This window comes from Xiphophorus maculatus, chromosome 21 (genome assembly GCF_002775205.1).
Source record: "Xiphophorus maculatus strain JP 163 A chromosome 21, X_maculatus-5.0-male, whole genome shotgun sequence".
Taxonomy (NCBI): domain Eukaryota; kingdom Metazoa; phylum Chordata; class Actinopteri; order Cyprinodontiformes; family Poeciliidae; genus Xiphophorus; species Xiphophorus maculatus.
In genome coordinates, this window is record NC_036463.1 from 7,021,961 (window position 1) to 7,039,443 (window position 17,483).

The window sequence follows — 17,483 nt, forward strand, 5'->3', positions numbered from 1 at the left end:
CTCCCCTCTCAGCTCTGAACGCGGCCGAGCAGCAGGAGAGAGTAGCAGTGAATGTGTCCGAGGCATCGTTTAGCTGTTTAGAGGAAAAAACACACAAAAAAACTCAAAAACTACGGCGGAAGAAGAGCGGACCAAACCCCGGTGCAGACCCACACGACCTCGGCTTCACCCTGGACTATGACAACCCCCAAACAGAGGCTGGTAATAACGGGACGCTGTGTTTTTTTGACGACAAGCGGCTTATTGCACATCTGTAGAGCATAATGAAGGCATCCGCTATTCTTCACGGGTTTTCCTCCAACGTTTAGCCACAACACTATTTAGAAATGCGACGCTCTTTAGACGTCCTCTGAAGGGAGAAAAAAAAAACAAAACAACATACACATATATATAAATATATACACTCATCGAGGGGGGAGCTAGCTGGTTGAGAATTGTGCTAAAAAATCCTCCTCCCGTGGCCTTTGGAGGACAGTGAAGTCATTTGAGAAGGAGAAGAAGAAGACTCGTCCAGATCATCATCCCTGATAGTTTTACTCAGTTCTGCAGAGGAAAATAAACGGCGCTGGCTTTCCCGTCGAACCGATCCAGACCCCGCCGGCTATCTTAATTTTTCTTTCAGATCTTACATGGTTTTGCCTTTCTGAGCCGTCATCGCCGACCCTTTTGTGGGCATTTATCCCCCCTCCACCTTACCCCCTCTCTCTTACACACACCGTTAAATTAAAGGATGCCGGATCAAATATCGGTGACCGAGTTTCTCTCGGAGACAACAGAGGATTACAATTCTCCGACAACGTCCAGCTTCACCACCCGCATGCAGAGCTGCAGGAACACAGTGAATGTGCTGGAGGAGGTAAGAAAAGATGGAAAAAAAATGTGATTTATATGTCGATTCCACCAGCCTCAGTTATGCTGCGTTTTTAAATCCACACCAAGTAGCTCATTTAACATGCGATCCACATGCTTGAAAGCTTTGCATAGACAGATGCATGGCAATCAGAGAAGAAAATAACTGCACCTGTTGCTTTAAAGCTACATTTTTCCAACTATCAACCTGTAAAAACACCTATTTTTCCAAATGCATTCAGTCAGATTTACCTAATCTCTTTTATCTGTCCAACCAGAGACGAGGAGTAATAATATAATAGAGGATGAGGATGGCTTTTGTTGGAGGAGTGAAGGAAATGGAAGGATGTGCACTCAAGGCCTGCAGCTCTGTGTTCAGGATTACATAACTCAGGGCTTTGGAGTGTGCTGCCAGGCTGTAGCCGAGTGTGTGTAGGGGTGTGTGTGTGTTTGTGCGACAGAAAGACCTATTTTAGTCACAGGCAGTCAGATGTGGATCACTGTCTTTCATACATACACGCAGGAATGAGTGCATTTTAAAACAGGCTCTTTTATGTTTTTAAAAAAGCGAATAAATTCAAGTCAGGGCAGGTGGTGTTTGTGTTTGCATGGGTTTCTTTTTTCCCAGCCCTCTCTTGGTGTGATTAAATGGAGCATCATACCAGGAGAGCAGCACACACCTTCGCCGTCGTCCTCTGATGCCAAAATGTGACCTAATTTCCCCCACTTCCAACAACTGCATGCCCAAATTACATCAGGGTTGCAGTATTTAGTGTAATCTCCCATGTAAGGGAGCATGAGCTTTAACTGTGACACCCATAGCTCCATTTGCAATGCTTAAAATGCAAATTAAAGGCAGCATTTACGTAAAGGAGATGATAGATTAAAAGTATTTGTACGGAGTAGCACATTATTTGGAAGTGGAAGGAAAATGGTGCAATAAAAATATGAAAAGTACAGTTTTCACATATATTCAGCCCAATCCAGTCAGCTTTTAGAAAACACCTAACTGGATTCTTCCTGTGTGTAATTTAACTGTGCATGAGGTTTATTATTGAATATTAGTGAACAAATGGCATAATTAAGATAAAGAAACACAGCAAATGGTAAAACGTATGGTGCAACTGAAAACCAGAGCTGACAGAGTCAAAGAGAGAAGAACTTGCAGACATATGAGCAAAAATTTGTCAAACACTCCACAAACCAGATCTTTATAGAAAACTCTAGAAAAGATTGTCAAAAGAAATTCTCAAGAATCTCTGGAAAATGGTGCTCCGGTCAAATGAGAGCAAAACTCAACCCTTTGGTAGATGCAAAAACATGGCAGTATTATGTTGTGGGGAAGCTGGTCAGAGTTGAATGCAGATGAACGGAGGTAAATGCAAGGAAATTCTGGAAGAAGACTTTAGACTTGGTGTATGTTCTTCCAGAAAGGTCCAGTCAAAGTCCAGGCATAAATCCCACTGAGAATCTGTGGCTGAACTTCACAATTTATTAGATCTAAAACGTTTAATCGTGGTGAATCGATTACTGAAATAACCGCTATCTAATTAATTGTTAACTGGAGTATTCAGACTCAAATAAAGACCAATTGTTGATAGAACAATAACTGAAGCAGTAATAACTGAAAACTGTACAATAAATATATACATTTTGCATTTAAGATAATAAAAAGACTGTCTGTAAATATGTTTCTCCCAGAACTCCTGAAGTTGCATAATCTTAGCTTCACCTGATTAAAAGTCTGTAAGAAAATCTCTCACTAAGCACCTTTTACTATCCATTTATTAAGTAATTAATTCAAAAATTAATCAATATATTGCTGATGTTAAGTAAAGCAGAAAGAGCTGAGCTTTTCACATGTTGAAGTATTTCTTTATCTGCAGATGCATCCTTTGATACAAATAATCAAAGCACACATTATAGGAATGCTATTTTATTGCCTGTTGGGCGTTAAAGTGTTTATTTTCTTACTTGAATAAGGAAATCAATTATTTGTTTATCTGCATCTTCAATGTATTTATAATGTATAAAAAAGGCTTAAGCGGTTAAAGGAAAAACTGCAGAATGTGCTATTTTCTTCACCCGATTAATCGATACAATAATTGATTAATAAAATAATTGTTAGCTGCTCTCCATTCAATTTTACTGAGCTTGAGAGACTTTGCAAAGAAGAATGTAAATCTCTAGATGTGTAAGGCTGAGCAAGGTGATTCTGGAGGCTGGAAAAAAAGCACGCCACACTTTTTAGAGTTTTATTTGTAAAAACAAATCTGCTCTGCTCATTTGTGTTGGTCTGTCACCTAAAATCCCCATATATAAGTTTGTAGCATGCAGACAAGTGGAAAAGGTTGGGAGACGGCGTCTAAACTCCTGTTTCCAGTTTGTTTTATCATATTTTTAGAAAGTCTCCCCAGAATCAGAGTCAGGGCTGTGTTTATCCTCAACATGGAGCCACACTCCGAGTCTGCTGACTTTTAACAAGGAGAAGGCTCGCATCATGAATCACCTCCCTGGCTCCGTGCCTCTGATCCAGGGAGGCTGCTGCTGCTGCTGCAGCGCAAACGAAAAACATCTGTCGGACAGACCGGCCATGTGCGCGGCGCTTCAGTAGCCACTCTGGAATTTCTGCAGGGATCACATGACAGAGAAGACTATTATGAAGAGGGAAAATAGAGCGCAGCATCCTCCTGGGAGTTTAAAACAAAGATGCGCCTGGAAAACATTCAGGACGGGGGGGAAATACACCCGAACGAAACGTCGCGTTTATTGAAATCCATGATGTTTACTTCGCCTTTCTTCCTTTCCTCTCCAAGTCATTTCCTTGGTAAGTTGACAAGGTAAATTATGCAACGGTACGGCGTGAATATTTAATACTGAAACCTGAGGGGGAGATTTGACCCAGCAGGAGAGTTGTCATTCTCCCTGTGCTTCCACTGAGTCATCAGGAGGAAAGAAAAAACAAACTGCTGCTGCATCATGTCGTCTCAACTCAGCTCTGAGGATAAATTATTGATCAGTTCGCATTAATGACATGAAAACATTAATGTTTTGCCTTTAGAAACATCATCTCCGGTGTTTACACTTGCATCAGATCAGAAGTGAGGAAAACATGGAGCCGCCAGATGGAGAGATAAAGTTTTAAAAATACCCACTCTTGCTTTGTCTGCCTTAGACAAAGGGGTTGAGATGTATGTGTGTGTGTGTGTGTGTGTGTGTGTGTGTGTGTGTGGGTGTGTGTGTGTGTGTGTTTGTGGGAGTGTCACTGGGGGTATTATATGTGTATGTTTGCTGTGTGGGTGGCAGACCGGAAGCTGGTGGATGTGTCTGGCTTTTATTTTTGCTGTCATCTTTGGTGCAAAGCAAATCGTCGTGGTGTTGTTCTCACAGAGCACATGGAGAGAGAGAGAGAAAGTGTATATGTGTGTGTTTGTGTGTAGCTTGGATTATTCTGTCGGTGAATTTAGAGATGAATGTTTTGTTTGTCAGATTCTAGAGATAATTTCTGTTTTCATCAGCAGGTTTTTTGTGTTGCTTTGCCCTTTAAATCAGAAGAAAACTAGTTGACTAGTCGTCTTTTTGTCTATTCTCTTTTATAAGCGACTAATAAATGTAACATTTTAACTCATTTGAGTCTTGAAAATCCTTATTTGAAATGAAATATATTCAGTTGATGTTTTTGAGTGCTCAATCTATTGCTTTGTATCATCCAATTTGTTAATTTTATGTAAAATGATGGAGAGAAAACCAAGAAGATGTCTAAATTTAGGATATAAATTAGTTTTTTGATATGCATTGTTAGAGGTGTATAATATTGATTTAAAGTTTTTTTTATTTATTTATCTTGTGATACTGATAAAAGTGATGATTAGAAGTTTTTATTACTACGTTTTTAGGTAGCTGTATGGCTGTATCTATGTGTCACAGGAATTATATTCCCACAAATACAAATGCTGCTCTAGAAAAACATTCCCATTGGTATCATGCTTCTGTAGCACCACCAGTCACATAAAAAAGTGTGATTTCTATCATTAAGCTGCAAACACTGACTGCATTTAATCATATTTTCAAATTTATTGATATTTATTGATGCTTTCATTGAACAAACAGTGAATAAAGTAGTAGAAATAACATCCTGACAATAAATCAAATTATTATCAAAGATATTTCTTTTAAAAAAATGATAAATGGTACTATAAATTTCCAGCCCTACGTTTTAGCTTTTATTTCAATTTGAAAAAACTAAAATTACAAGTTTTGGTGCAGGGTAACTACTGGGAAAGTATGATTTTAACTTGATGAATATGATTAAAATACTTCCTATGCCCAGCTGTTTTTGAAAAATATTTGTTTGCAAAATAAAAGGTTTGTTTGATACAGAGCAGTGTGAAAGTGAACAGCGCCAGCTGAAAATGTAACAAATGTCTACTGGACTATCAGGTGTGAAAACACCCTAAAACAATCCACTGGTGTCTAAAATTTCCTTCTGCTCTTTAAGTAGAAATCAGGAATATAAAAGTATCTTATTTAACAGGAAAAGGACATGTCACTTTGAGGCTCTCCTGTTTTAGTCCTTTTTTTCCTCTGATGTAAGTTAATATCAACAGCTTGGACTTGTAATTCCCCCTGAGGGGTCATGTAGTGTGTGTCCCTGTACACCACAGATGGCACTTTGCGTCACTGGGTTTGCTTTTCTCCAAACCACAGAGAGCCACAACGGCGATGCAAAGGGGGAAACCCTCAATGCGTTGGCGATCCTTCGAGCGTTCCTCCCTGCCCTGCGTCACTTGGACTGGACCAGGAAAAATGTTGACTTTTTTCACAGTCGCTCTATTCAAGCATGGCTGGACCTGACGTGAAGGGCAGGGCTTTCAGATATTCTTACTTTTATGTAACGGTCTTTTCAGACCGCACACTCTCTGCAGTGACACTGACTTTGATAGAAGAAGAAAATAAAAATGGAGGGTTATTTCAGCATGAGGAACACGAGGATTCCAACCTTGCAGTATGGGAGGCTGTTTAGCATAAAATCAATTTCACTATTCTTACGTTCCAGATATCTTAGTATTAGCAAATTGTGATTATACTTTGAGTAAATAAAATACCTATTTAAGAATTCTCTTATTACATTCTGACTAGTATAACTAATGTTAGATTACCAGTCATTTGTATGGAAGCTTTAAGAATGTGATTTGTTGCTAAAATGAAAATCAGCTTTATATTCCTCCAGTTTAGTTTCTTGTGTTAGACTTTCATTCAAGGATTCGTGAACCAGAACAAACAAAACAGAGAAAAAAAGGCTACATTTCTGAGCATAACGTGATGAAAATACGTCATTGCTATAACACTGTTATTGTTTCTGTTCATAAAAGGAGAGGCATCGCCTCCCCACACTTTAATGCACTTACTCATGAGGGATTAGGAAATGCCTTCCACATTAAAATGCTCTCTGGATTCACACATGGGTTGGGTAAAACAGACTCTAGCTAAACAACAAGACTTCGCTTGTTTACAGTAAAACATCTGTAAGGGTGCCCGGAAGGAAATCGGCATCTGTCCTTCAGTTCAACGGGAAAACATTCAGTATTTATTGTAGAAGCTTCGGGTCGCCCGTCTGGAACCCAGCAGCACCTGAGGCCGTGTTCCCGATGACACGTCGTCATGTGAGACTTCAGCGCCGCCACATGTGACATCCAGTTCGCCGGCGGGGAGTCGGCTGCAACAATGGCGGCACAGATAACTAAAAACGGCTGCTTTCTTTTGTATTCACTCCCCGCCGCATTCACTGCTCTTCATAATCAAGTCTGATTATCAAATATTGAGGACTATAAATATTTTTTATGTTGACTTTGATCATCACTTTGGTTAAACTAATTCTTCTGAGGCCAGTTTTTTTTTTATATTTGCTTTTGTTTAACCACGTAACTACCACCAACTCCCCTCTCCACCAGGACAGAAAACAGAATTATTCAGGACTGGACGAGTTTTTATCATGTGCGGCTTTACATAACAAATTTGAGTGCGCGCTATATAAGTCTTCCCTCTGCAACATTGCAGCTGAGGAGTGCAGCTGTGTCACAGTCAATTATTAATGAAGTTGTGGCTTTTTATTCATCTGTCCCTGATGTCTCCAAACTCAGTGGGTCTCACACAGAAAAGAGGGACGTTTATGCCTCTTTGCAGAGATACTAACGGGTCAGCTTGCTGCATGTAGGAAGACATGTCTTGCTCACAAATTAACCTCCTACTTGCGGTTTATTACAAGTTAAGTTTAAATTTATGCATGAAGATGTGTATAGATTTTATTTTAATATATACATGCTTTTTATTTGCATGTATTCTGTTTAAAATATATGGATATATATTAAAAATGTAGCTTAATTTCAGAAGTCAAGCCGCAGTAGCACGGATTTAGATGTATTCGTCTAGCAAAGATGAGCCTGGCTTCCTTCACCAATCACAGTGTTAATTTTACATTTAATGGTAAAAGTTTTGTGTTCCAAAATATTCTGAATCAACTCCCAACTCAACAAAATTTTAATTCACATTTTTTGTGCTGCTAAAACAGTGTAAGAAGACCAGGAGAGCTACAAGTGTAGATGTTTGCCGGGAATGTGACAACAACCCGAAGCTAAAACTACACAGAAATGGTTTGAAAATAACAAATTGACAGTATAATATGAGACGGATAATCTTTTTCGAGGTATTATTGCTGTCTGAAGTAATCCATCACTCCCAATCCAAAACAACCAATCAGAGCCTGGAGGAGGATTTAGCGCTGTCAGTCATGCTCGTGTATGTCCTGCTCAATGTGCTAATGGTGGAAAAACAACTTACTGTTTCAGGAAAACTGTTTATGTATTTATGATGTTGTTATGGAGATGTCACGTGATCATCCCAATAATATAGTAAACCTCACAGAATAACAGGGTCTCCCTCAGAAGCCCGGTGGTAGAGGCGGTATCATGTTTTTGAGTTAAAAAATGCTTAAAGTTGACAGGAAATTTGAAAATATAACTAGGTAATTGTGTGTTATTAGAAGACTTTATTAATAATTCCTAAACCCTTTTAAAAAAGGTAAACATAATTTTTTTTAAAGATAAATAAACAAACAATGTTAGTCTGGTGGGGACTCAAGTAAAGCCTGTTGGCCCGTCAGGCTTATTATACACTGGGGGAAACACATTGATTTTGGGCATCACTTCTTTAAATTTCCCTTCTGACTCTTTTTATGAATTTGTTTTTAGTCTGATGCAGCAGCAGGAGGAAAGTCTGTGTTGTATTGCTTGTTTGCTGAAATCTGATAATAGATCTGCAGGCCACAGCTGCTGGCCTACCTTCCTCCCACAGCTGCACTGCGTATATCATCAAGGGCTATTAGCTGGCAGCGGATTAGCTGTGGACCAGACCTTCCTCGGGCGTTCTGATCCTTCACTCTTTCCTCAGATTTAGGCGTCAATGTTCACATCTGTCTGCAGACCCCGGGGTGTTGGGGTTATCGCTGTTGAATTCAAACCTTTCCCTCCTAAAATATGGGCCTAGTTTTAGTCTATTTAAGGAAGCAAACTGTTTTATTTTATGTCTGTACATATATATTCTCCTGTGTGTGTGTGTGCATCAGATTTTAGCTAGTCGGTGATGACAGGAAGGTACATTTGGAACGTGAACAGCAAGGGTTGTGTGTGTTTTTGTTTTTACGCTGTTGTGGAAATCATGGGGCTACAATGTTTTTCTTTTTCATAACATTATTTCTAGTTGCTGCAGCAGATGTAATCTCTTGATATTTTTGTGTTACAACTTGGCTGAATCCTATCTCCCTGTGTTTACCCAGGGAATTTGATACTTACTTGGCCCTTTAATTTAAATGGGTGAGCAGATATTTGTACATTTTGTTTTTTTCTATAAAGGGACTTCAAGAAACTGTCACTGCATGTGCTGAGAAAGTATTTCCATCTTTACAGATGTCTTCTATTTTATTTTTACCAATTTTATCAAACTATTAAACCAATTTTTTTAGGTTCTTCACTTTCCACTTTTTCAAAAAAGTTTTATAGCATTGTAAAATCTAAATGCTTTCTTTAGATCAGAGCATGACTGTCTTTTAGCCATCTGTTAGCCTACTTCCTGCTGTCAGTTGGGTTTTATTAGTGATTTCTTCATTCAGTAACAATCAGATTTGGGTGTAGCTAGTGAAACTGAACTAAGCCGTAGAAATAAGTAAAAAAAAAACTTTAAGGGGACAAATACTATTGCTCTACACAACGTTACCCAACCAATTAGAAAATCATCATAAACACATCTTTGTTTATTTAAAAAGCAATCAGGTAGTCTAAAAAGTGAGCAGCTGTCAACACACCTGTCAGACGAGCTAGCTATAATTAGCATTCAGTGGCGTTAGGAGATAGTGTTGTCCTAGGATGTGTCTAATAGTCCGTCTCTGCCTGTTTAAGAATTTTAAACCTCCAAGATTAAGTATATTATTGAAGTATTTTACTGCTTGTTCAAAGAACTGCATGGCTGACATTTTCACAGCAGCTGTAAAGCTACAATCTGCGGCATGTTGGAAGGTCAGAATGGAAGTGCCCTTTGAATAGTAGCTGGAGTTTGTGTTGGGCATTGCTGCGATTGTTTGTCCAGTTGCTGAAGCGTCCAAATGGTCCGTGGGAGTAGATACACCTGTGGTCTTAAAATGTCTTGAGTCACACAAAGTGTGAAATGTGAGACTCAGCTGCAGGAAAACTTCAAGGAATGCTGCTAAGTGCTTTGCAGAATCCTTAACTCTGACCAGCCTCTCATGTCTGTGCTGCTTGTTGCATTGGAAAAGTTATTTACAGGCTTGAAAAATGTTGCATCTATTAGTGGTGGTTGATCAAGTGGTTACATTTTTTGGCTTCAGGGGTTGAAGATTTATGATTGCCTGAAGAGCTGAAACGCTTTATAAACAGGCGATCAGCAAAATAAGATGGATTCTCTGACTGATATTTGTGATTGATCAGCAAAATGACTAGTTTGTTTTGGCTGTTATGCATTCCAATCTTTCCTCTCTGTTGTGTTACAAATTAAGTATTAACATTTGAATAGTTTAATATAAAATAGTGATTGGTGACACACAGTGTTACATAATATTTTGCAGTATTAATAGCGATGACTATAAAAGAGACAATAAACATACTAAGAGATTCAGTCTTTTGGCAATGTATCTGTTACTTTGTCCACTCAAAGCCCCACAAATACAATCAATTCTCTGTTAAGGTAATCTAATGTTACCCATTAAACCATTAGGCAGGTTACTTTAGCACACCATGTTATTGGTTTTCCTTTGTAGCAAATAGTGACAAAAATCAGTAAAAGAAACATTCCAAACCTTAGTATTTGTTTTTGAGGTTTGCAGATATTATTAATTAGTTTGTCAGAATCAGAACAGTATTTTTTCTATTTGAATGCACAGTATATTTGTGCATTCAGTTCAGTTCCATTCAAAAGCTTTCCTCCCAAATGGAAATTCAATTTTATCCTTTTAGTAGACATTTCCATATTGGGATGTGCTGCAGAATATTTTTAATTGGTTGGTTTTACTGTTTGTTTTATACTTAACTCTCCACACTTATTGGCAACTCTGGTGAAAATGTGTTAAGTGCTTTTAAGTAAATACATTTTTATTCGCAACATGTTATTTAAATTCCAGCAGTTCATTGTGTTTCAATTAAAAAACAAATTCTTGTGTCTTTCCCATTTGAAGAGTGGCTAAAAGAAATGGGCTTTTGTGTCACCATGGAAACATAACATCATAAATTACTAATTGAAAGGATACATACAATTTGTGTGTTTTTTAAAGAATCGTCAGGTTTGTTAGTCAATAAAAGACCTAATATTGTCTTTTTCTAAGAGATTCTTCTGTTTCAGTAAAAGGCTAATTTAATTCCTTTAAAACATTTATTTTTAGTAATTTATTTGGTGGGTTGCCATACACGTTATAGCACCAAAGCACCTTTCAATTTTCTTCCTTGCCTAACAGTCATATGTAGTATTTTTTTTATGTGCAGCACTATCGTCCTTTGGTTTGTTTTTGCAGTGTGAGCACTGCAAAATCTTTATTGCGAAACTGAAAACTTTCTTTTCTCGCAGCATAAAACCAAAATTAACTGTTGTAGTTCATAAAAATGAAATATCTAGATGTACTAAAATTTAAATTTAAAAAGAAACGTTACATTTGATTAAAAAATTATTTTTCCTCCTTGTTTTTAGGGGATATTTTCATTTTTAATAGTTGTTTTTATTTAAATAATTTAGGAGCTACTTCATTATCACTCTACTTTATTTTCCTGAGGAAGAAAAAGTTGGTAAACATACATAAAATTCATTCACTGACTTATACAGACATGGCTGTGAAATTGATTTTCTTCTGTTTTCCACAGCTCGTTTTGGGTAATCAAATAAATTTCAATATCAGACAAAGATAGTCTCAATAATTACACAAAACCGTCTCCAACCAGTGATTTTATTCAGGCCCTATGTGACTCTGCTGTGCTGTGGATCATTGCTCCGCTGCACAAACCAACAGTGGTTGACCTTAAGGTCACAAACTGGGACATTCCAGTCAGGGTCTTCTGCTTGACAGCAGAATTCACATTTCCACCACTTATGGCAAATTATCCCAGTCCGGAGGCGCAGAAGTAGCTCCAAACCATCACATTACTGTCACCACTATTGGGTTTAGCTAACTACATGTTGGTACTTTAGCATTTTTTCTCCCCTCTGGTTGTATTAGGTAGCTTCGGATTATAGCTCTGGTAGATGCTTTTTTTGTGCATTTCATATTTTGTGTATTATTATTCAGGGTTTCCCGCAGTGTATTATAAGCCTGGAGGGCCACCAGGCAAAGCATTGGTTATTTATTTAAGTTTTTTTTTAATTTTTGCATTTTTCAAAGATTTTATAGTTGGTATTCAGGTATTAATCTTCCAATATTTCAATAACACATGGTTATCAAGTGATATTTTCAAATTTCCTGTTTACTTTAGACATTTTTTTAAAACTCAAAAGCACATTCAACCGCTGGATGAATGACTGCCCTGGCACCCAACCACCAGGCTTAGCAAGTTTTCTGGGGGAAACCTTGTTATTGTTTGTTTGCATATCTGCTATTTTATTTTGGTGATTTTCTTGCTCATGGTCTGAAGATGAAAAATGCACTTTTTGGCTAACCCTGTTGCTTAAAAAATGCCTTTGAAACCTTTCCAAACTGATAGATCTGATTGTTTAACAATAATGTGGGAGTTGGTATGAAGAACGTCCCAGTTGGCTCGCTCCATGTCTAATTCAGGTTTATGATATGATTTCAATAACTCATCCAACATAAATTCGTATCAGTGTTGATAAGATTTTAATTTAGCTTGGGCCGATTGTCAAAAGCCTGAGTGAAAAAAGCAGAGAAAATTTAATAAGTCTAAACTGTTTTGTAGTCCATATATTTGGAGGATAGAAGCACATTTTTGAAAGATTATGCCCAACATTCTCAAGTTATTTCATTTAATGACATATTAACTAAGTAGGTTCTCCTGAAGATTTTGCTATCTTTAACAATTTAAGATCCCTACGTAATGTTTGCTTTTTGGAAGCTAAGCGCTGCATAGCAGTCTCATGGAAGAAAGAAACATGCAGAATTTCACAATTTGCCCTTGAGCATATCAGCTTTTTTTTTTTTACTAAGAACAAGCTTGATGAAGCTGACTTTTACACTCAGTTAGTCCAAAATGATTTCCAATCCAACATGTGGAAAGAGGACTGGTCTTTATGTTAATTGCTTTGTTGCTGTGTGTTTGTGGGTTTTTAAATTTTTTTTTTAATTGGGGGTATATTTATGTATATGACATGAGTGGGCATGTTACTGTATTAGTTTCTGGAGATGTTGTTTTTGCACCAATTGTAAATGTTAAAAAAGGATCTGTGTGGGTATTTCTTAGTCACGAGCTTTCAGTTTTTCTTTTTGTCATTTCTAATGCCAGCTGATAAGGTCAAGCAATAATTTAACGTCTCATTAGAAATGACTTCCTCACAGTACAAACAGAGGTTTCCTGCTTCTGTGATGCTAGGTGTGTAAATCGCAGCAGTGTGTGGGTGTGAAGGTGTGCACATTGGTCTAAAGGAGCTGGGAGCTCATGTAGCAGAGAGGAGTCTAGCACTGCTGCATGCACAGCTTGGCTTTCCACTGACTGACCACACGCATGCGTGTTAGGTCCTGCGCAGCCTCTCTCGAGATGTGCAGCATCTTTGCAGCTCAGGAAGTTATCCACAGTGCACAGGAAAACTCACGCCTGAGCACCTCAGCTTGGTGTGAGAGAGCAAAGCAGGATGCAAACAGCAGGATCGATAGCAGAAGTAGATAATGGAGATACCGCTGTGTGATATTTCCCTCTATCTGAAATGCAGCACTTTACAAAATTTCCACATTTTGTGACATTACAGTCACAAACTTTAATGGTTTTCATCAGGATTTCATGTAGATGGATGAACAAATTGTGCATTGTTGTAAAAAGAAAGAACAAATGATGCGTTGTTTTAGTTTCTGAAGAGGTTGCTGTGCATTTGTGTTTATATCCTCTTTCTCAGTCCTATTATGAACTATTTTTCAGTGCAGTTACCACTTCTAGTCCTCTGGGGTTTGTCAGTCCCAGCTTTGCACATTTAGAAATTAAAAGGTTTTTCCGTTCTTTGTTACAAAATAGCCCAAACTCAGTCAGATTGGACGGGATTGTGAGTATGAAGTTTCAAGTCCTGCTAGAGTTTTTCACGTAGCATGTATTCACATCAGGAAAAGTTTTTGATCCGTACCAAAATCAGCTATTATTTTTTTTGTTTAGTGCGGTTTATCTTCACGTTGTACTTTTGGCAAGTGAGCTATAGAAAACTAAAGCCGCCTTTAAAGGAATGCGAATATTATTTAACTTTCTAAGGTCACACACAATATTACGCTTAATAAAACGAAAAGGTTGTTTTAAAAAAAAAAAAGACGCCCCTTTCAGACGTTATAAACAAAGCCATGCAAAGTTTTGTCAAACATGGCAACTTTTTAACACTTTTTTCACTAAACTTTCTGTACCTGACTGCATTCTTGTGCATCTTCCAAGCAGTTGGGTTTTGTATACATTTCCTCGCTGTTCCAGGTCTGAACATATTGAATTGTTTGTAGCATCCATACTGTAGAAGCGTTATCATCACTGAAGGGCTCATTTTTACCATGATGAAACTCTGGTCCATTAAAGGTGGAAAAGACTTTGAGCCATTGTAGCTCTGGCCGTACGGTTTGAGTCATTGTCCACTCTAGTGTGAATGGTTTTGGAGCTTCTAACTAGTTTTTCTCAGTGATTTCCCTGTACGTATTTAGCTGCACTAATCGCCATGTTTTGCATTAGGGATGGCATTAAAGATAATGTGTGCAGTATCGGTTCTTGATGACTTGAATAAAGCAGTGATCAAATCTTCCCAAGACGTTGTGGTGCACATACCATACAAAATGATATCACTGTTGTCAAATTATTGTTAATTAAAAACAGAATCAGCTTATTTGTTGATAAAAGATTGCTGTAGTTGATTAGCAAACCAACTGGGAAGAGGAAATTCAGAAATGTGGTTGTGGTTTGGGTTTCCTTGTCTGACATATTGGTAAATGTGTGTGTTCACCACATGAAAATGGAGCTTTGACCACAGGAAAGCAACACAATGTTGACTTTTCTCTCCCTATAATGCAAATATTGCATTATGAATTATATGTAGTTCAAAATGATATAAATCTTAAAAATACTTTAATTTGTTTTGTAATATGATAAAAGATTGGAAAAGTATGGAACCTGATTCAAGTATTTAAGGTTTGAATAAAATTGGGAAAAAATATGGAAAATATTTGTTTGGACTTTATTTAATGTTCTATGACCAAATAAAATCCATCAATCGATATAATACATTGAACCTGACTGTGTTTTGCTAACAAACAATCTTTGAAGTAGAACATATGTAATTTAAATTTATGATTGTTTTTGTAAGATGTCTTAAATTTACATTTGATATGAATCAACATATCAAATGAGCTAGTTGCAAATTTTGTATTAAAAGGTGACTTGTTACGCATTCCTTGAACAGGTTAGGTTAGATCTGTGGGCTATGCAAAACATGTCTGTTGCATTTTTTTTTTTGCACAAAATCATTATTGTTACATAATAAGATTTCAATCTAGTCGGTTCTGCCTGTTTTGAGCTCCTTTCAGAATGAGCTGTTTTAGGTGTCCTGTCACTTTAAATCCAAATAAGCTGCTGTTGGACATGCCATCCCCAACTCAACGTTTACACTCGCATGTGAAAACAGCTGAAAACAGATGTGCAGTTAGATAGCTGTAGATCTTTGAAAAGCATTAGTAGAGCCTCCTGCATAACCAACAAGAGTGCAGCAAGTAGTTTCTGGAAGATAAGGCAACAACAAAACACTTGTCACATTAAACGTGCTAGAGCTCAGTTTGGGTTGCTAGGTAACCAAGCAGGGTTCGGCAGGGGTTGCTAGGTAACCGCACAGTGCCTGTTGAATGTGACGTAACAATCAGGAGGTTTTTGAAATATCTCATTTTCCTGACATCAAAAACATTAATGTTTTATTGCCAAAAAACAGCAGGGTGTTTTTTTTTGTTGTTGTTGTTGTTTTTAGAAACATTTGAGACCCAAAAACTAAAATACGAAAATATACAAAATATAAATGTTTCATAATAATTCTCGTTTCAATGATTACCTCTGTGGAAATGTAATCGTCTGTATTTTATTCTCTGGATTATTAAGTGTGGAAATGTCTGAAAGTTTGGCATGAAGAAAGTACATAAACCCTGATGATGGATTCAGCTGTTGAAGATTTTATGAGGGGTAATTTGTTGCCGTTCATTCAGAGCGATAGATTTGATCTATCGGCTGTTGTTGCAAATTGACAGGAGGTTTTTTTAGACATTGTGGAAAAAGATCAAGCCCAGCTTTATCCTGCTTGTCTGAGACACTACATCAGTCATGTGGTCCGGTGGTTACCGCTCCTAACCAAACCCTCAACCACCAGCAGTCGATACTTCATTCCCTCTGTGTGAGGAATACACCATCAGATCTCGGCTTCTTTTTTGGAAATATTACGCCTCCTCTCACTTTTTCCTCCAACCTTCACATGCAGATCAGTCCGGCTCAGAGAAAAGGGATGTGCATTTGTTTCCTGCCAATGAAAACGGCTCCCCACCCTTCCTGCTTGAGTCATGCCACATAGACACCATCGACAGACAGTCAAAGTGACTTGGCAAACAAACAAACTCTGTCGTCATACAGTGTTTTCCCATCATTGTAAGATGTAATAATAAGACTTAGGTTTACTGCTGGGAACATGGAAACAAACCAGTTTGTTTTTGTTATTTAGAGGATCTCAATCAGAAAGGAAATGAAAAGAAAGCATTTTTTAAAAGTGTTCCCTTTGACCTCTGCTATAAAAATGCCCCTGTACTCATTTCCTTTTCTGTGGAAGTCCTTTGATTATTGTACCCCTTCCTGTTTTTTCCTTCTCGGAAGTTGTTTGCATTTGTGTAATTCGAAGATCTTTGAGTTCGTTCTGCTGATTTGTGAGAGTAAAATCTACCACGTTGGTACATCTGGGTTCCAGAGAGCTGCTGACAAACAGCAGAGCTGACCGCTCGGTCAGGGCGACTTCCTGCGGCCTCCTCGGTGAAGAATGTTGGACTGACACGCGAGGCGGTCCACCAAAGCGATGACGAATGTCGTAGAGGAGAGGCGGGAGTCAAGAGTGTGATGTTTTTGTTCCTCGGTTGTCAGCAGAGTGCAGCTGGTGTCGGTGGATGGAGCTCTGCTGATCCGGGACAGGACAGTGACGAGCCTGGATGCTTCCTGCTTCCTGTCAGAAAGGACGGCTGCAGGGGAAGCGGCAGGTCTGCTGCGGGAGGATAAGGCCTGGGTCAGGAAGCATGAAATGGAGAAAAACTTCTGTCACTTGAGCCACCCATTCCCCCTCTGAAGCTTTGACCTCCAGAGCATGACTGGCAGTCTTCAGGATCCAGGAAGTTAGATCCATTAACCTCAGTGGTTGCTTTGGTCACTCTGTGGATCTAGGCTTGGGTTATTTTTATTTAATATTATACTATCTAACCCTCATTCAATGAATCACACAAGACAAGTTCACTAAATAGTTCCGTCGTTGATTATTAATCATTTTGGATTCTATCTTTCACAAAAAAGGCATTTCCCGAATTAGACCAGAGGATACTTACGGTACTTATATTTATCTACCAATCCCAAATACGAGTATCTAGTTTATTTACTATTAGCTTTTTCTTCTTTTGTTTTTTCTTTTGGTTTGTTATTTTATTTGTATTTCTTTTTAAATCTTGTTAAAGCACTTTGTATTCCCTTGTTGCTGAAAATGTGCTATATAAATAAAATTACCTTTACCTTTAGGGATACAGTTTCCAAGTTTCTAAACTTCTGCCTTACAGAACAGCCATTCAGCTCCTTCAGACTAGCCAGCAGCAATTAGCAAACACCTGGTTTAACTGTACATCAGCTGAGCTCATTATACGAGCTACTTCTCAATTCAACGCTAGTAAAAAAATG

The 17,483-nt window shown here is 38.0% G+C and overlaps 1 protein-coding gene across 6 annotated transcripts in view; it reads left to right on the forward strand.

The window, feature by feature from the left end:
* The window catches only part of asap1 (ArfGAP with SH3 domain, ankyrin repeat and PH domain 1), a 75,605-nt gene continuing 58,122 nt past the window's right edge, over window positions 1–17,483 (forward strand). For 3 of the 6 annotated variants that reach the window (XM_023326592.1, XM_023326593.1, XM_023326594.1), the window contains exon 1: window positions 4–856. In XM_023326592.1, coding sequence (XP_023182360.1) covers window positions 731–856 — 126 coding nt within the window. In that variant the 5' untranslated portion in view covers window positions 4–730. Of the gene's footprint in view, window positions 857–17,483 lie in introns of all 6 variants that reach the window. The other 3 variants (XM_023326590.1, XM_023326591.1, XM_023326595.1) reach the window with 2 other exon arrangements.